This window comes from Poromitra crassiceps (genome assembly GCF_964638095.1).
Source record: "Poromitra crassiceps genome assembly, chromosome: 25".
Classification (NCBI taxonomy): Eukaryota; Metazoa; Chordata; class Actinopteri; order Beryciformes; family Melamphaidae; genus Poromitra; species Poromitra crassiceps.
In genome coordinates this window covers 5,900,951-5,920,747 of record NC_139649.1, presented here as the reverse complement: position 1 = coordinate 5,920,747, position 19,797 = coordinate 5,900,951, and the positions used below count along the sequence as shown (strand labels likewise).

The window sequence follows — 19,797 nt, the reverse complement described above, 5'->3', positions numbered from 1 at the left end:
TGCTTAATCAATAAGCCTATACCATGAGAGCACTCACAGAAAAAATAGAAAAGGAGGGCAGTGCTGTGTTAGAGCAGCACTCCCTCATAATAATACATAACAAACAACAAGTACAATACAACAACACATCACTTCCTCACAATAAGATCACAGGTAACAAGACTAGTCATGTTCTTATTGAACTCTACCCGTTGTCTTTGTGTACGCCATCCAACTGCTGATGTTTAAGCGGTAATGGTACCTGAAGCTGCAGAGTTGAGCGGTGGAGCCTTGATGACGATCCCCCTGCTGTCGGCTCCTTGATGCCGTTGCTGCTGTGATCCAAGCTAGTGATCTGCTCTTTGAGCACCGAGATGGTCGTGTTCGCTTCGTTGAGCAACTGGTAGGAGGACAGAAATGAGGAAATAAGGAAAAATCAAACTGGGAAAAAGTCCAAGAAAAGCCAAACAGTCAGTTGGACTTTGTTGACAAACCTGATGAGAGGCCTCCTTTTCAGCTTTAGCATGGATTTGCATCTCTTTGAGCATTTGAAGATCCTCCTCTAATTGCTGCACCTGTGGGGAATGAACAGGAAAGTTCATATAACCATCTCCAATCCCATGCCTCATTGACCTTTCACAGTAGCCATGTTTTGTGTCTAAAAGGCAGGAAGTAACTGGTGCAAGCAGAAGATTAATGATAGGTTTCCAACTTCCAATCCATTAAGGTGTTCCTCTAGTGCTGGGGCCCGCATTGTTTTCTTGCACCCGTGTTACTTCCTGCCTTTTAGACACAAAATGGCTGCTGTGAAAAAGGCGGATTCCCTTTAATGGAGGTAGAGTAACTTGTCAAGGAGACATCACTCAGGACTAATTAAATTAATTCTAGTGTTAAATGCACCTGTTAAAAAAATATTAATCTGAGACGATGGGCCTTTCCTCAGACAAAGCTTGGAAAAAGGTGCCTCCCCTTAGTTAACTTGTTTAGTTTCACTCAATTCTTAGATGCCTATACAAAAAAATAAAAAATAATAAAAATCACCAAAACTACTGTATCTCTGAACCATCTCTTTAACCAAATCACACATATTTAGACTATTCCATGTGATTTGATCACTTTTGATAGCTAATGCAATAATGAATGTAAAATAAATAACTTCCATTCACTGAGCCTCCCGTAAAGCCGTTTGGAGCCCCCTTTAGGAGGACCGTCGCCCACTTTGAAAACCTCTTATCTTAAGAGCTAAAAAAATTCAAACTAAATAGAGTCCACCCATCACATAGAAAACCAGTACTGGTACAATTCCTCACCATCTCCATGTTTTTCTGCAGATCATTCTCCAGCTGGCTCCTCTGCTCAGAGACCGTCTGCAGATCATTCTCCAGCTGGCTCCTCTGCTCAGAGACAGTCTGCAGAGAGAAATTAAGCTGCTCCATCTGTGGAAGAACAACAAAACAATGAAAACGCACATCTTTTTTATTGCATATGAGAGAACTACACATAACTTGACTTGGAAATAACATTTGGCGAGCGTTGGTAACACTTATGTTTAAACAAACAGTAATAACAATAAAATAATGGACAAAGGACCAGAAATACTACACAATAATGGATGGCCAGATTATCATCAACATTCCGTTTTATTACCACATCGTGTGCAGATGCCGAAGCTGTGAAAAGGTTACACTAAAAACCAATCTAAAACACACACCTCAGTTTGTAGTGTTTCGATCTTCTCCTCCAGCTTTGCTTTAACCTCATTCTTCTCCTGTCTCAGTCCCTCCAGTATCTGCTGGAGCTGGTCTCTCTCCTCAGTGAGAGAAGCCACTTCAGAGAGCAGCTTCTCCAACTCCTCTGTGGAACTGTGGAGGTTGGCTGCCTTCTCAGACAGGAGTCTGTCTCTCTCAGCTTGAATACTCTCCAGCTCCTCTGATAAAGTCCTCATCTGTGACGTATAAGGGAGGAATTAAAATGATCATCTAACTCAGAAGACATTAAGACAAGCATTTCTTTATCTTCGATTTGTAGGTGAATAATTGTGGTGCAAGAGCAAGACACTGACCTGCTGATCTAAAAGCCATTCCTTCTCCTGACTCAGTTTCGCCAGATCCGCGTTCACTTGTTTTTGTTCTCCGAGCTTTGAATGTAGAAGACCTTTAGTTGTTGCAGCCTTAAAACAAAATGAAAAACCAAAACAATTAAATACCATCTCCAATGGGATCTGTGTATCCCAAACATCTCAAATCAACTACCATTAGAAATCAATGGGAACTGTGCATCCCAACCAGCTCAAATCCAAACTAAATAGTAGATTTTATTCCAGATATCCACTTCCACCCATCGCATACAAAACCAGTACTGGTTCAATTCCTCACCATCTCCATGTTTTTCTGCAGATCATCCTCCAGCTGGCTCCTCTGCTCAGAGACAGTCTGCAGATCATTCTCCAGCTGGCTCCTCTGCTCAGAGACAGTCTGCAGATCATTCTCCAGCTGGCTCCTCTGCTCAGAGACAGTCTGCAGAGAGGAATGAAGCTGCTCCATCTGTGGAACAACAACAAACAAAGCACAAGACATTTTGATTGCATATGAGAACTACATGCAACTGTGTCTTGGAAATAACATTTGGGAGCACTGGTAAAACCTATGATTTGATGAAGACAATGAAAAAAATGCAACCCATTAAGACGGTCTGCAGCATTTGCGTGTTAAACAAACAATAACCATAATAAAATAATGGAGAAATGAATTGGCTTGCTCAACATAAACTTATCAGGATGAGGGCCAAAAAAGGTGATGGCTGGGTAAATTTAGAACCGAGCCGTTTCAAACTGGTGGAGTTACATGGTCAATCAATATGATCAGGACTTTAAAGCCCATGGCACACCAAACATTCAGCAACATTCAGTTGGAGAATGTTTGATCGGTGTGCCATGGACTACGGACAAACAAGGAGTGAACATGTCAAATCTGACCACATCTCCAAACAAGGACAAACAGACATGGCACAACAAATTGTTGTAGACTGTTTGATTGGTGTGCCATGGGTTTAAGAGACAAAAACTGTAACCAGTGTTGGGCACAATGTCTCTTATACTCATGTGTGCATCAAAGAAATGTAGCTTACCTGGTTCTGAAGCTCTGCCTTTTGAGTCTTGAGGACGTTTACTTCATCCTTGAGAACTCTGATCTTCTCCTGAGCGACCCTGAGCTCCTCTTGGTTCTCGATCATCTGAAGAATTGTTGCCACCAGATAAATAAACCTGACCGGTGCAGAACTTTGCTGCACATAGTCACAAAGTGCTGTACAATAGCAGGATCAAAACAAACCCAACTAATCTGCTATAATAAGCAGATAGGCTGCCAATTTCAGAATTTAATATGAATTCTACTTAAAAATGATGAGATTAAAACACCACTGAACATATTATGCGCCGGTACATATAATCTTTGAACTTTTTTATTTTTATTTTCAAAACGTAAAACAGAAACAACAAAAGGCTCAGACAGAGGAAGAAAAAACAAACAATAGTTCACATTCCAATACTACAGCTTGGCACTACCAGCCACATAAGGTCCCCATTACCTGCAAGGGATGTGCGTGGGTCCATGAGAAGTCAGTTATGCGAGTCACATATCGCTATTAACCTCATCCAAATAGGCCAGAAACGGGTCCCAGATAACCAAGAACTTCCCAAGAGAATTTGTCCTTAAAAACCGGAGCCTCTCCATACGTATAATCGAGATCATGTCCGTCAGCCACAGCTTACAAGAAGGTGGAGGGGGAGACTTCCACTCCCTCAGAATGAGTCTCTTGGCAACAGTCATTCCCTGCGTCAGAGACTGTTGTATAGCCGTAGGGAAGAGCAGAAAGGATTCCGAGCAGCCGAAGATGGCGAGTTCCGCCTCCGGCTGGAGGGTTGTTCTATAGGCCTTAAGAGTACCAGTCGAATATTTTGGCCCAAAAACCAGATAATGAAGCACAAAACCAAAAAGCATGGGACAATGTACCCTCTAACACCTGACACCTATCACACAGTGGTGAGACAGAAGGGTAGATCTTGTGCAATCTAGACTTGGAATATTGGATCAGCTGGTGTCTGCTATTAATTGAGCAGAGTTGGACCACAGATATGTCCCAAATAACTTCAGACAATTCCTAATCTTTGAACTGTAAGCAAAATGTTATGCTTTTCCTCATTTGAGTGTTGCGATAAAAAAAAAAAATGCCTTACCATCTCCACATTCTGCTCAAGATCAATCTTCAGCTGGCTCAACTCCTCTTCAGTTTGTTTGAGTTGCTTCTCAAGCTGCTGGATCTGCAACACCGTACAACATTAAATCGATCACGCATACACTTAAGGAATACTTAAAGCATTTTCCATTTTAGTCAGTTAACTTTTCCTCCCCACTTAATTGTCAACCTGCAGAAACAGCCGAAGCATGAGCCAGAAAAGGCGCTAGAAATGAGTGCGCAAAATGATCTCGCACTCCATCATCGTCTAATTAATTAACAAAACCTCAAAATATTCCAGTGGAGCTGGTCAACATTGCTACAACAATGAAGATTTTGCTTGATTTAAATCTTTTTCTAAACATTTCATAAAGATGCTGCAAGTAACAACAAACCTGTTGTTCAAATTGAGCTTGCTTCTCCTGGCTTAGTCTTTCGAGATCAGAGTTGATTCGATTCTGCTCTTGGAGCTGCTCTTGAAGAGAAGGTACAAGGTTTTGGGTCTCCACAACCTAAACACGAGAAGATCACTTGCTTTAATATGCACTCTTTATAGTTGTGCTGTATATATATACTGCACCTGCCCACCGCTCATGGCCTGACCATGGAAAGGACGAGCCAGGATGGGACAAACGCGGAAAACACATTTCACAGCGCGTCTGCATCGATGTGCGTCTGCATTATTAATAAAGATGGGGCCTGTTCATCCAATTGCGCTGCATATGCAATCTAAATCTTGTGTGTCTGTATGAGGGATGTTCATTTTGAACAATTTCCATAATCGAAAATCGGGAAAATTAACGATTAATTATCGATTGCGTAATAATATATATATATTTTTTTTAACTCTGGTCTGGTAATAACGTTGCGCGTTCTCAGCCAGCTATAATGGCGATGCCGCTGTGTAGTAAGAATATCAGACACTAGCGCTGTGGCCAGGTAAACAAACATGTTACATGATGTAAGGCAATCGGCGTCTTCCAGCTTAGCTGACAGCACAAGAGTCAAATCAACAGGCCTGAGCCTCACTGAGGTCCGCAGACCGCTGGGTGTGTTTGTTTGTGTCCCCGGCGCATGCCGGTGTGAATTCCCCAGGTTTAAAACAGTTTTGTTGGCACAAAGGCCCGTGCCCAGCCAGAAAACTAGACTACCGGTATATGAAGCTCCACCTCACGTTAGTCGGCTGTGCAATGGAGTGGGGCGAGGAGGAACGAATTCCACCCAAACCTAGTCCACAAAAAATAAAATAAAAATACTTTTAATAACAATAATCGATCAAAATTCCACATGATAGATTCAATTCCTTAACGATCAATTATGGATTTTCGATAATTGATGAACATCCCTAGTCTGTATATTCTATCCTTCCATTTCCACATCATAGAACAAAAAGGAAGATTGCAAAAATGTTCTTTCACACCACTGGCAGTGGCAGGCAGCATCATTGAAATCCTAAAACTTCAGATTCACCAAAAACACTCGCTCACCATCTCCAGGTTACGCTGCAGATCGCTCTCCAACTGGCTCTTCTGCTCAGTGACGGTCTGTAGAGCGGCGTGTAGTTGCTCAATCTAAAAAAGGGGGTAAATGGCCACATTACAGAATTGTCCAGACATTTTAAAATGTCCCAAAACGCATGACAACGTGGATAGGACACTCCCTTACTTGCTGTTGAAGCTGGGAGGCGTGTTCGCCATCTGCCTGCAGTTCTGAGTTTAGCATCTGGTGCTGGTTCAGCCCAGTGTGGGATTGTGCAACCATCTGTGAAGGAAAAACACAACTCGTTTGTCTTCCTCCCGACAGCGGCTTTTGAATTTGTAAATTCTTGACGACATTTTAGAGTACAAATTAACAGACCATTTCCATCCTCTCTTCCAGGTCTGCTTTGAGCTGGTTCTTGTCCTGTCTCAGGCCTTCCAGTATCTCCTGGAGCTGGTCTCTCTCCTCAGTGAGAGAAGTCACTTTAGAGAGCAGCTTCTCCATATCCTCTGTAGAAGACTGAGGGTTGGTCGTTGTCCGAGACAGCAGGCGGTCTCTCTCTGATCGTACCGTGTCCAGCTCCTCAGTTAGGACACCCATCTTTCAAATTGTGGAAATTGCAAATTAGCATTCATTTACTCAAAGATATGATGTATCCATCCCTTATGGTATTTTGGGAGAGTACCCATGTAGATACCTACACTATGGGATGCTAAAGTAAAGCAAAATTAATCTTTCAAATCACAAATCTTTCAAATCACAGACAATTTCAAGTTTGTGTTCAATTTTGTTTATTATCAAAGAAATATTTTTCTATTTCATTGCAGGGTTCCAGATAAGATAAAGAGTGCATTCTGCACAAAGAAACCAGGTTTCCTGATGCAGCACAAGGTCTTACCTTATTCTGGAGCTCCTGTAGCTGGAGTGTACACACTTCTCATTGGCAAGACTGTTCTGTGTGGACATCTGCTTTTGCTCATTTGAGTGTTGCGATAAAAAATAAAAAAATGTCTTACCATCTCCACATTCTGCGGAAGATCAATCTTCAGCTGGCTCAACTCCTCTTCAGTTTGTTTGAGTTGCTTCTCAAGCTGCTGGATCTGCAACACCGTACAACATTAAATCGATCACGCATACACTTAAGGAATACTTAAAGCATTTTCCATTTTAGTCAAGTTAAGTTTTCCTCCCCAGTTCATTGTCAACCTGCAGAAACAGCCGAAGCATGAGCCAGAAAAGGCGCTAGAAATGAGTGCGCAAAATTATCTCGCACTCCATCATAGTCTAATTAATTAACAAAACCTCAAGATATTCCAGTGGAGCTGGTCAACATTGCTACAACAATGAAGATTTTGCTTGATTAAATCTTTTTCTAAACATTTCATAAAGATGCTGCAAGTAGCAACACACCTGTTGTTCAAATTGAGCTTGCTTCTCCTGGCTTAGTCTTTCCAGATCAGAGTTGATTTGATTCTGCTCTTGGAGCTGCTCTTGAAGAGAAGGTACAAGGTTTTGGGTCTCCACAACCTAAACATAAGAAGATCACTTGCTTTAATATGCACTTTCTTTATAGTTGTGCTGTATATATACTGCACCTGCCCACCGCTCATGGCCTGACCATGGAGAGGACGAGCCAGGATGGGACAATCGCGGAAAACGCATTTCAAATCAACAGGCCTGAGCCTCACTGAGGTCCGCAGACCGCTGGGTGTGTTTGTTTGTGTCCCCGGCGCATGCCGGTGTGAATTCCCCATGTTTAAAACAAGTTTTGTTGGCACAAAGGCCCGTGCCCAGCCAGAAAACTAGAGACTATATGAAGCTCCACCTCATGTTAGTCGGCTGTGCAATGCCGTGGGGCGAGGAGGAACGAATTCCACCCAAACCTAGTCCACAAAAAATAAAATAAAAATTATTTTAACAATAATCGATCAAAATTCCACATGATCGATTCAATTCCTTAACGATCAATTATCCGATAATTGATGAACATCCCTAGTCTGTATATTCTATCCTTCCATTTCCACATCATAGAACAAAAAGGAAGATTGCAAAAATGTTCTTTCACACCACTGGCAGTGGCAGGCAGCATCATTGAAATCCTAAAACTTCAGATTCACCAAAAACACTCGCTCACCATCTCCAGGTTACGCTGCAGATCGCTCTCCAACTGGCTCTTCTGCTCAGTGACGGTTTGTAGAGCGGCGTGTAGTTGCTCAATCTAAAAAAGGGGGTAAACGGCCACATTACAGAATTCTACAGACATTTTAAAATGTCCCAAAACGCATGAGAACGTGGATAGGACACTCCCCCTTACTTGCTGTTGAAGCTGGGAGGCGTGTTCGCCATCTGCCTGCAGTTCTGAGTTTAGCATCTGGTGCTGGTTCAGCCCAGTGTGGGATTGTGCAACCATCTGTGAAGGAAAAAAACAAACTTGTTTGTCTTCCTCCCGACACTGGCTTTTGAATTTGTAAATTCTTGACGACATTTTAGAGTACAAATTAACAGACCATTTCCATCCTCTCTTCCAGGTCTGCTTTGAGCTGGTTCTTGTCCTGTCTCAGGCCTTCCAGGATCTCCTGGAGCTGGTCTCTCTCCTCAGTGAGAGAAGTCACTTTAGAGAGCAGCTTCTCCATATCCTCTGTAGAAGACTGAGGGTTGGTCGTTGTCTGAGACCGCAGACGGTCTCTCTCTGATCGTACCGTGTCCAGCTCCTCAGTTAGGACACCCATCTTTCAAATTGTGGAAATTGCAAATTAGCATTCATTTACTCAAAGATATGATGTATCCATCCCTTATGGTATTTTGGGAGAGTACCCATGTAGATACCTACACTATGGGATGCTAAAGTAAAGCAAAATTAATCTTTCAAATCACAAATCTTTCAAATCACAGACAATTTCAAGTTTGTGTTCAATTTTGTTTATTATCAAAGAAATATTTTTCTATTTCATTGCAGGGTTCCAGATAAGATAAAGAGTGCATTCTGCACAAAGAAACCAGGTTTCCTGATGCAGCACAAGGTCTTACCTTATTCTGGAGCTCCTGTAGCTGGAGTGTACACACTTCTCATTGGCAAGACTGTTCTGTGTGGACATCTGCTTTTGCTCATTTGAGTGTTGCGATAAAAAATAAAAAAATGTCTTACCATCTCCACATTCTGCGGAAGATCAATCTTCAGCTGGCTCAACTCCTCTTCAGTTTGTTTGAGTTGCTTCTCAAGCTGCTGGATCTGCAACACCGTACAACATTAAATCGATCACGCATACACTTAAGGAATACTTAAAGCATTTTCCATTTTAGTCAAGTTAAGTTTTCCTCCCCAGTTCATTGTCAACCTGCAGAAACAGCCGAAGCATGAGCCAGAAAAGGCGCTAGAAATGAGTGCGCAAAATTATCTCGCACTCCATCATAGTCTAATTAATTAACAAAACCTCAAGATATTCCAGTGGAGCTGGTCAACATTGCTACAACAATGAAGATTTTGCTTGATTAAATCTTTTTCTAAACATTTCATAAAGATGCTGCAAGTAGCAACAAACCTGTTGTTCAAATTGAGCTTGCTTCTCCTGGCTTAGTCTTTCCAGATCAGAGTTGATTTGATTCTGCTCTTGGAGCTGCTCTTGAAGAGAAGGTACAAGGTTTTGGGTCTCCACAACCTAAACATAAGAAGATCACTTGCTTTAATATGCACTTTCTTTATAGTTGTGCTGTATATATACTGCACCTGCCCACCGCTCATGGCCTGACCATGGAGAGGACGAGCCAGGATGGGACAATCGCGGAAAACGCATTTCAAATCAACAGGCCTGAGCCTCACTGAGGTCCGCAGACCGCTGGGTGTGTTTGTTTGTGTCCCTGGCGCATGCCGGTGTGAATTCCCCATGTTTAAAACAAGTTTTGTTGGCACAAAGGCCCGTGCCCAGCCAGAAAACTAGAGACTATATGAAGCTCCACTTCATGTTAGTCGGCTGTGCAATGGAGTGGGGCGAGGAGGAACGAATTCCACCCAAACCTAGTCCACAAAAAAATAAAATAAAAATAAACAATAATCGATCAAAATTCCACATGATCGATTCAATTCCTTAACGATCAATTATCGATTTTCGATAATTGATGAACATCCCTAGTCTGTATATTCTATCCTTCCATTTCCACATCTTAGAACAAAAAGGAAGATTGCAAAAATGTTCTTTCACACCACTGGCAGTGGCAGGCAGCATCATTGAAATCCTAAAACTTCAGATTCACCAAAAACACTTGCTCACCATCTCCAGGTTACGCTGCAGATCGCTCTCCAACTGGCTCTTCTGCTCAGTGACGGTTTGTAGAGCGGCGTGTAGTTGCTCAATCTAAAAAAGGGGGTAAACGGCCACATTACAGAATTCTACAGACATTTTAAAATGTCCCAAAACGCATGAGAACGTGGATAGGACACTCCCCCTTACTTGCTGTTGAAGCTGGGAGGCGTGTTCGCCATCTGCCTGCAGTTCTGAGTTTAGCATCTGGTGCTGGTTCAGCCCAGTGTGGGATTGTGCAACCATCTGTGAAGGAAAAAAACAACTCGTTTGTCTTCCTCCCGACACTGGCTTTTGAATTTGTAAATTCTTGATCACATTTTAGAGTACAAATTAACAGACCATTTCCATCCTCTCTTCCAGGTCTGCTTTGAGCTGGTTCTTCTCCTGTCTCAGGCCTTCCAGTAGCTCCTGGAGCTGGTCTCTCTCCTCAGTGAGAGAAGTCACTTTAGAGAGCAGCTTCTCCATATCCTCTGTAGGAGACTGAGGGTTGGTCATTGTCCGAGACAGCAGACTGTCTCTCTCTGATCGTACCGTGTCCAGCTCCTCAGTTAGGACACCCATCTTTCAAATTGTGGAAATTGCAAATTAGCATTCATTTACTCAGAAATGATATGTATCCATCCCTTATGGTATTTTTGGAGAGTACCTATGTAGATACCTACACTATGGGATGCTAAAGTAAAGCAAATGTAATCTTTCAAATCACAAACAATTTCAAGTTTGTGTTCAATTTTGTTTATTATCAAAGAAATATTTTTCCATTTCATTGCAGGGTTCCAGATAAGATAAAGAGTGCATTCTGCACAAAGAAACCAGGTTTCCTGATGCAGCACAAGGTCTTACCTTATTCTGGAGCTCCTGTAGCTGGAGTGTACACTTCTCATTGGCAAGACTGTTCTGTGTGGACATCTGTGCCATCTTCAGGTCTTTGATCTTCTCCTGCTCACGATTGTCCTCCAGGGCAGTCCTGAGGTCCGCTTGAATATCAATCATCTGTAAAAAAAAAAAAAAAACTCACGTACCGTAAATTCCGGACTATAAGCCGCGGCTTTTTTCCCGTTTTTTGGCCCCTGCGGCTTATATAACGGTGCGTCTTATCTATGGATTTTTTCAGAAAAAAAAAAAAAAAAAAAAAAAAATCTCTCTTTTTTAGCACTCTTTCTAACTATAAATCCACTTCTGTTTTAATTTCCTCTCTTGCCCTCTTTTCACCACACCGCGGACACTGTGTGCACTGTCGAAATAAACAAAGGTGTTGTGTTATGTTGTTTTGTTGAAATGTTACGGTAATACGGTAAATGGGAGCTTCCTCAAACAGCCAACAATCCCCTCTGTGCGTGAACCCTTACATATGGTAATTACGGTAAGCAAAGTTCATCAGCCCGGAATCACAACAAGACAAGCAGTCTCTCTCTCACTTACCATGGGGAAGGTACGCAGAAAGTCACACGACGCAGCTTTCAAGCTGAAAGCAGTCGAACTCGCACTAAAAGAAACAAACAGAGCAGCAGCGCGTATCCTGGGCATCGATGAGTCAATGGTGAGACGTTGGAAGCAGCAGCAGCAGGAACTGTCTCAGTGTAATAAGACAAAAAAGTCCTTCAGAGGCCACAAAAGCAGATGGCCGGAACTTGAAGATTCCCTTGAGGACTGGGTGTTGACCCAGAGAGGAGACGGCCGAGACGTTTCCACGGTGCAGATCCGACTGAAGGCCAAAACAATCGCCACCGAGATGAAAATTGAACATTTCAGAGGTGGGCCATCTTGGTGCTACCGATTCATGAGACGAAAGGGACTGTCCGTCCGGGGGAGAACTACTGAACAACTCCCTCCCGACTACCAGGAGAAAATCACAAACTTCGGCGAATTCACACAAAGGAAGATCACGGAATATTATAGGAGTGTGAAAACATCCACAATCACCAACGGATTCCAAAACGCTGGACTGCTGCGGGATGAAAAGGATGACGCCGCCACAGCTGGCGCTGAGGGCCGTCAGAGGCTTCAGAGGCTGTTCGATGCCGACACTGATGAAGAGGAGTTCGTTGGTTTTGAGTGACAATGAAGGAGAGAGGAGAGTGGTTGACGAAGCCACCCTGAACCTGTTCGTTTCCGACACTGAAGATGAGGACTTTGGTGGTTTCAGTACGCAGGAAGAAGAGGAAGACGAGGATTAGTGACTTGACTTCTCTGGTTACAGGTTTGCTGCACATATACGGTAGCCTATTGTTGTGTGATTTTGTCTGGGGATTAGTGACCTGACTTTTGTTTTGTTTTGTTGAAATGTTAATAAATGGGAGCTTCCCCAAACAGCGATCTCTTTCCCGACATTCCTCTCTGTGCACGAACCCTTTCACATGGTAATTAAACATCAAAACACCCGCGGCTTATAGTCCGGTGCGGCTTATAGAAGAAAAAAATAGTCAATTTTGGTCCCGCGGCTTATACACCGGTGCGTCTTATAGTCCGGAATTTACGGTATATTAAAAGGGCTGTGCTTGAAGTTGAAATTCAAATCTATCCATATTGAGAGACTGGCCAAAACAAGTGTTAACAGCAAAGGCTCCAAACATTTGAGGGAAATGAACAAAACTTGTCAAAAGCATTTTCTCATTTGGATAATCTATGCAGTCACTCACCATCTCTACATTCTCCTGCAGGTCCGTCTTGAGCTGGTCTCTCTCCTCAGTGAGGGAAGTCACTTTAGAGAACAGCTCTTGCATCTCCTGTGCAGAACTCTGAACACCAGCAGAGTTCTCAGACAGGACAGCATCTTTCTCCGCTCGCGCACTCTCAAGCTCCTCAGTCAGCTGGTTTAGCTGGAAAGTAAAACCCATTTAAACGTGTGTACACTGATGACAAATGTTACTTTTTGAGATTACGTTTTTTTGGCATTACTTCTTAATTGGATAATCTTAAAATCGGTGTCACAGGATAAATGAGAGCAAGAGAAGAGATGGCATGCAACAAAGGCCCTTTGAGAAAAATGGTAAGCAGCTTATCATTCGAAGATTTTATGAAAACGGAGCAATTGTAATTCTGGAAATATTTATGACAGAGTTGCAAAAAGAATAATTTAACCAGCATTTAAAGAGAGAATCTCCAATCTCGACCATGTCAATGGGCTATGCTTGAAATTCAAGTGACAGCCACTTTGATTAGCTATAGTCATTTTAGGGATGAAACGCTAATGATAAACCGTAATCAAATTCCTAACGATAACCGTACGTTTCAAATTTTCAGCATCATTAAAATCGTATTACAGCACTTTGAAAAACAGTCAATACTGTCCATCATCAACCAAGTGAACCAACGTTAGAAACAAGTCTCCCAGACGCAGACATGCAGCTCGGATGAAATGATTTCAGTGAGTGCATCTGTCTTTTTTGGGTCCAAGTTTTCAATATAAAACTTGGTGAAATGCATTCCGTGAGGATATCAGTACTTTTTGAACTTTTCTTCAGCATATTTTAACAATATCGTGATAATTTTGGTCACTATAATAATGATATGAAATTTTCTATAGTTTTCGATTTTCGATCTCTACAGTCACTTGATAACTCACCATCTCCTTATTTTTCTGCAGGTCCATCTTGAGCTGCTCTCTCTCATCAGTGAGAATAGTCACTTTAGAGAGCAGCTCTGCCATCTCTTCTGCAGAACTCTGAGCAACGGGCGACTTCTCAACCAGGACAACGGCTTTCTCGGCTCGCACTATCTCAAGCTCGTCAGTCAGCTGGTTGAGCTGGAAAGGAGAGAACCAATTTAGAAGAGTCTCATTTCCATCTATGACAAATGACTGAGAATTACTCAAAACCGTTAGCCTGGTAAACCAGCCGGCAGCCGGTCACATGAACTCACATTTAATTTCATTCTACCAGACCGTCTGGCCTCAAGCCCTGGGAGGGTGCTTGCAGAAATTGCAAAGCGCTCTAGCCAATCGGCGACCCGCCTCATAGGTGACATCGTAAGCGGCCAATCGGGAACGCCACTGGCAAAACAGTAATGGCTGCCTCAGTCATGCCTAGTGTCCGCCACGAGCAGTAACGTCAACGATTGTCGAGTTTAAACAGCCATCAAGTGCCGTTAATGCAGAAATAGACTCAATAACAATTATGCAAGTACAGGAGTACAGTATGCAACAATGGAGTTTCTCGATGAAATATGTGTTTTGCTGTTCTCCCGTGTGGATTTGACTGGATCCAACGCTGATTAGCTGAAGGAGTTGTCTGTCAAGGCAAGTACAACTGCCTAACTTCCACCCACTGCAAACACTGGGTAAAAGCCTGAGGCCAGACGGTCTGGTAGAACGAAATAAAATGCGAGTTCACATGACCGGCTGGTTTACCAGGCTACCAAAATATAAATAAAATATAATGAAAGAAGTAGCATCCGTGTCGTACTTGTTCTTGAAGTTCATTGCCAATCTCCTCTTCCGTGATTCTGGAACGTTCGCTGTCATCAAACTTCTCCTGCAAATCCTTCAAGAGCTGCTGCGTCTCATTCAATTTTTCTTCAAGCGATGCTCGTTGCCGGTCACTCTCATCAAGCTAAAATGAAAACAAAATAATCAGTAGTAACTGATACGATATTCCTTCAACAGTACAGCCAGTTTAAAAAAAATTACACCTTTCTTATCAACTGGTCTCAACATGGCTGGTGAATACATAACATTAATAAGATTACCAATCCAGAGAGACATTTTGAAAGATGATCAAAAAGCATCCATATTCACAGGAGATGTAGCTTACCCTCAATGCTTCGTCTTCCATGGTAGCTAGGATCTGGCTCTTCTCGGTGCTGGAGCGCTCTAGGTCTGACTGGAGCGTATGCAGCTGCTCAGTGACAGCGGCACACTTCTGGCTTAGGGCCTTCTCCTTAAGCTCTGCAGCGCTCAGTTCTCCTTGGACTCCGAGCATCTCATCCTGGTTGATCTGGAGGCAGTCTTTGAGCAGTTGAACTTCCGCCTGGGCGGTCTGGAGAGCGTCTCTAAGCCGCTGAGCTTCCTCCTCGCTGTGAGAGTGGGCAGAGAGCAGGCCGTCCCTCTGGGTTTGTACAGCGGACAGCTCCTCTGTCAACTCACACACCTGGGAAAGCAGAAGAAAAAATAACATCAATGTGGTAAAAGATGCATTTTACTCCGTTCTTGCTCCACAGCAGTTTACACCATCATGATATACACAATAACAGCGGTAACAGGAGGATAACAGTGGATCCTTGTCAAGTGTTGCAATTTTCCTGCTACTTCGAATGGATGACATCTAGCCATTTCACCGAATTAAATTATCTACCGAATCTGACAGGGTCAACATTTCTCAAATAAATACTTTTGATCTGGAAGTCTGGTAATGCCGTGTTGGCTGGAGCTTTTACCTGCTTCAAGGAGCAGTTCATCTTTTCTTGAAGCGAGGACAGCTCTTCCAGCTGGCCTTGGAGAGCTCCCTCTGCGTCGCGAGATGCAGCCAGCTCCTTGCTGAGGTTAGCCACCGTTCTCTCCAGCTCCACGCTGTCTATGAGATCTGACAACAGTCAACACCGTCTTAGAACATCAGAATTTAGCGACTTAAGTCCACATAAAAATGTCCTTGTACCTTGCCTTCTTCAGATGGACTATGCCACATGTCAACCTGCTACCCCCAATTACACTTGACACTGATGTGCAGAACAGTTTTTTTTAAATGACTGACAATTCCTTGTTTTTTGTCGACACTTTCTCATATAAAGCCAATTACAATAAATATATTTAGCCTAAAGGGTGTCAAAACATGAAACTGATTAGATCAGGGGTGCCCAATACATTGATCGCGATCGACCGGTCGATCGCGAAGGTAGTGTGGTAGATCGCATGGCATTGAGGAGAAGATTTTTTTTTTTTTTTTTTTTTTTATAAAATAAAATATAATGGAAGTACACGCAGTTGTTTATTTTAATTATGGATCATAATACAATGCAATTGTATTGTAAAGTGAGAAAAAATAAATCATGTATTGGGGGAAAAAGTGAGGCATCGATTTAAGATGCATCGATGTGTGTGCGTTTGCGATGTTGAAACCGGACTCGTAGATCTCGGGAACTTTAACTCGGGGCTACTTGAAAAGTAGATCTTGGGTCAAAAAAGTTTGGGCACCCCTGGATTAGATGAAAGAAAGAGAAAAACGTTAAAATGGTTATGGTAACCACACCACCCGACTTTAGACCTACTTTTGGGGACTTTGCCATCCAGGAGAGTGGTGAGCTTGGTATTCTCTTCGAACACAACATTGAGCTCTTTCTGGAGGTCCGTCTGCATCTTTCTAAAACGCAATTTTTCTGCCTCAAGTTGAGAGCGCAGACCGTTCACCTGGGCTTCCATTTGGTCAAAGCTGGTAGTCAGGATGACCTGGAAAGAGACCATGACATCAACCAGAGGGTGAGGCAATTTGAATTAGAATCACTTAAAGGAACACTCTGCCCATTTTCAACCAGCTTTGTATCATTAGAACATCAGTAGTATATCAGAAAACTGTAAACGGTTTTGAAGTCTGTCATTTAATTTGACAGTTATTGAGTGTTAAAGTGTGGACCAGTGACATCACTGGTCCACACTAACTCAAATGAATAACTCATTAACTCAAATCAACTCTCAATCACTGTCAAACTATTCATCATTCATCTAGTTTGACAGTGATTGAGAGTTGATTTGAGTTAATGAGTTATTAATTTGAGTTAGTGTGGACCAGTGATGTCACTGGTCCACACTTTAACGCTCAATAACTGTCAAATTAAATGACAGACTTCAAAACAGTTTACTGATATACTACTGATGTTCTAATGATACAAAGCTGGTTGAAAATGGGCGGAGTGTTCCTTTAACTCAAAAAGGCACAACCAAAAGTAATTTGGCTTGATGACACTAGAATAGGCAAACGGGCATATTGACAACTTACAGTGTAGCAATTGGGGTGTGTCACGTCACACCCCCATGATACAAAATGATCGATATAGCATAGAATGATAACAAAATTGTGCCTTGTAACAAAAGTCTTTGAAAAATGGAGAAGATGGGTGATCTTTCAATTATGATCAGATTTTCAAAAATAGATGTAGTGCCTATTGGATATGACCTCTTCTCACATTAAACACTATGTGCATACAAACAGTATGGCATGGCTACAGTCACGATTTTACTCGCCAACTAGATTTTTAGACTACAAAAAAAGGACCTCCAAGCACCTGCCAAAGTTGCTGGAAGAATAATCAGCCAAAGTAAAAGATTTACACGTATGTTTTTAATGTCATAACTACATTCAGTTTGCGTTGAACTGATGCAGCAGTGTGTGTATCCCACTTACATCCCTCTCCTTGAGGCCAATGTTCTCGCTGCGCAGGACAGCCCAGTCCTTCTTTGTGTCTCGACTGACTCCCTCTGCGTCATCCAGGGAGCGGCGAAGCTGTGTCACCTGCTGCACCAAGTCCTTTCCGCTCTGGAACAAGTCAACATGACAGCTTAGGCACGAGTCTCAGAAGCAAGACCTGGTTTTCATGACCGGAGTTCCTTCCGATTGTGGAACGCTACCGAGCTAAATCTGGATCTTCTTTTCCATCATTTTTTTCTACGCTTTTAGTCTGGCTTGTCTGTCATAGTTTGTCTTTTCAAAATCCAAAATCAGTTTCTTCTCTTTTTTATACAAGGCACTTTGTAAACTGGTTTCAGAGAAGTGGTGATGAGATATCCTACCAGTAATGAGTTGGGCATTAGAAAACAAACATACCATGCTCTGAAGCTCCTCTGCCCAATCAGATTTCTTCTTCAGCTCCTCTGACATGGTTCCCAGTTTGGCCTTCAAAAATAATAAGGAGGGCTTTTACAAAACTCAAATGAAAATTCTCCCTCATATTCACAGGGTTGCTACACATTTTCTGTTTCAAAATTATTTTGTTTTCAAGACCTACATTTCTTGATGAAGATTACGTGGCAATATGACTGTCAACTAGGCCATATCGTTCTACAACTTACAATATTATTCCACACAACAAATACTGCAGTATGCAGAATGATATGACAACATGTCTTCAACGCCTCACAAAATCTGTGTGACATTGAATCTGGCAAACATTTGTTCTTTTACATACAAAACTATTTATGAAAGTTAATAATTTAACAGATTTTGCAGCCGTCTAATAGCGTGCGGTGACCGTCTTACCTCAAGCTCTCTGCGTTTGAGTTCTGACGATTCAACCACCACCTTCAGGTTGGAAATTTCATTTTCCAAATCCTCCTGTGAGATCACAAATGCAATGAGCACAAAACCATACAGAAAAAAAAAACACAATTGTTAGGAAACTACTTTGAAAATTGCAATCAGTAACATTATACAATAAATCTCAATATAAATATCGTCCTAGGTTGTGTTGCCACTAGTACCATGAAACAAATAAAAAATATATTACGTTTGTGTTGCACTCCTCTTCGAGACATTTAAACTCATCATCCTCTTCCCTTTCTTTCAGTTCCCGAGACAGTGCAGCATTCTCCTTCTGAAGGCGTTCAGTCTGCTCAATGAACTTGTCCAGCTGCTGCTTCAAACGCCGTTGCTCAGCAACCGCCGTTTTCTATATACAAACAATTTGATCTGTGTGAAAATGCTGACTGAAAAATCCAAGTACAACCATGCTGGGGTAAATGAGAGAAGGTAAATGGTCCACAAGGCAAAGATTATAACAATGGACTGAAAACTGTGGGCAATTCATTTCATACAATATACCACTATTTAAAGAGTGCATTACCTTCTCTGATTCCATGCTCTCACACAGCTGGATGGCCTCTTTAAATTCCATCATCTGGAAAACAAGGTACATAAGGGGGGGGAGAAATCCAGCCAGGTATGAAAGTTTTGGATTATAATCTATGATTTCTACTCACTTCTAGAACAGAGGCTTTGTATTCTAAAAGGCAAACCTGTTTGTCAGCTTCGCCGCTGTGGGTCCGTTCTTCTCGGTGTTCCATGTCTGCAACTCTCAACTCCAACATTGCAACAGCCTCGGATTTGTGCTGAGCTTCTGTCTGGAGTCGGCGCTCGAGCTCCAGCACTCTGGGTTCAGTCGTCACCACTTTCTGCAGGGCTTCCCGTTTCTGCTGGGCCTCTGCGTCCAGTTGGAGGTCCAGCTCTGCCACTCTCCCAGCTAAAGCTTCCGCCTGTGACATGGCTTCGCCTTTCAACCGAGTCTCAATGTCTAGCTGCAGCTCGAGTTTGGACACTTTCTCTAAAAGCTCGTCCATCCTGTTTGGAGATGGAAATAATCTGCTACTTAAAAAAAAGATAAAAAAAAAAAAAGATACAGATTACAATTGTGTTCAACGACTATAGCCTCTTTTCTACAAACACTCAAAGACCAGGTCTGACAGTGTATTAACCACAGCTGATATAAATTTACTATGAAAATGTTCACCTGTCTGAGTTCAGATCAATGTCATATGAAGGCGTATCTGGAATTGACCAATTGGAATCAAACTCCTCGTCGTCATCTGACAAAATACAGAAAGTAGCCAATGAACAAAACGAGAATGAAGTGCATCATGTGTGAATGAAATGGCCATTGTGTCATATAGGATTATGTGTGTACTGTAGAACTAAATATTCATATGAGCTCGTTCTTACCTTCGGCCAGCTCCATTAAAATAGACCGCTCAGCTTTCCTCTTCCCGGTGACAAAACGGACATCCGACGGGCCTTGATCAGAGTGGGCAAGCCGAAGCAGCTTTCCTCCTCCCCACGTAACCCTTCGTTTTGGCACCTTCACAGAAGACGGAACAAAGTGGCATAATGAG

The 19,797-nt window shown here is 42.4% G+C and overlaps 1 protein-coding gene across 1 annotated transcript in view; it reads right to left on the bottom strand.

Annotated features, from left to right (window-relative positions):
* The window catches only part of LOC310798472 (uncharacterized protein), a 31,678-nt gene that overhangs the window by 6,184 nt on the left and 5,697 nt on the right, over positions 1-19,797 (bottom strand). The window contains exons 14-48 of the mRNA XM_083661014.1: positions 19,628-19,763; positions 19,419-19,494; positions 18,928-19,249; positions 18,756-18,809; positions 18,173-18,247; positions 17,741-17,809; positions 17,321-17,452; positions 16,191-16,368; positions 15,363-15,508; positions 14,741-15,076; positions 13,555-13,734; positions 12,629-12,808; positions 10,833-10,982; positions 10,329-10,550; positions 10,137-10,232; positions 9,957-10,040; positions 9,231-9,347; positions 8,837-8,920; positions 8,199-8,420; positions 8,006-8,101; positions 7,826-7,909; positions 7,102-7,218; positions 6,708-6,791; positions 6,070-6,291; positions 5,878-5,973; positions 5,700-5,783; positions 4,608-4,724; positions 4,214-4,297; positions 3,106-3,210; positions 2,355-2,522; positions 2,042-2,149; positions 1,691-1,924; positions 1,290-1,415; positions 474-554; positions 242-379 (exon numbers count right to left, since the gene is read on the bottom strand). Coding sequence (XP_083517140.1) covers positions 242-379; positions 474-554; positions 1,290-1,415; positions 1,691-1,924; positions 2,042-2,149; positions 2,355-2,522; positions 3,106-3,210; positions 4,214-4,297; positions 4,608-4,724; positions 5,700-5,783; positions 5,878-5,973; positions 6,070-6,291; positions 6,708-6,791; positions 7,102-7,218; positions 7,826-7,909; positions 8,006-8,101; positions 8,199-8,420; positions 8,837-8,920; positions 9,231-9,347; positions 9,957-10,040; positions 10,137-10,232; positions 10,329-10,550; positions 10,833-10,982; positions 12,629-12,808; positions 13,555-13,734; positions 14,741-15,076; positions 15,363-15,508; positions 16,191-16,368; positions 17,321-17,452; positions 17,741-17,809; positions 18,173-18,247; positions 18,756-18,809; positions 18,928-19,249; positions 19,419-19,494; positions 19,628-19,763 — 4,803 coding nt within the window. The remainder of the gene's footprint in view (positions 1-241; positions 380-473; positions 555-1,289; positions 1,416-1,690; positions 1,925-2,041; positions 2,150-2,354; positions 2,523-3,105; positions 3,211-4,213; positions 4,298-4,607; positions 4,725-5,699; positions 5,784-5,877; positions 5,974-6,069; positions 6,292-6,707; positions 6,792-7,101; positions 7,219-7,825; positions 7,910-8,005; positions 8,102-8,198; positions 8,421-8,836; positions 8,921-9,230; positions 9,348-9,956; positions 10,041-10,136; positions 10,233-10,328; positions 10,551-10,832; positions 10,983-12,628; positions 12,809-13,554; positions 13,735-14,740; positions 15,077-15,362; positions 15,509-16,190; positions 16,369-17,320; positions 17,453-17,740; positions 17,810-18,172; positions 18,248-18,755; positions 18,810-18,927; positions 19,250-19,418; positions 19,495-19,627; positions 19,764-19,797) is intronic.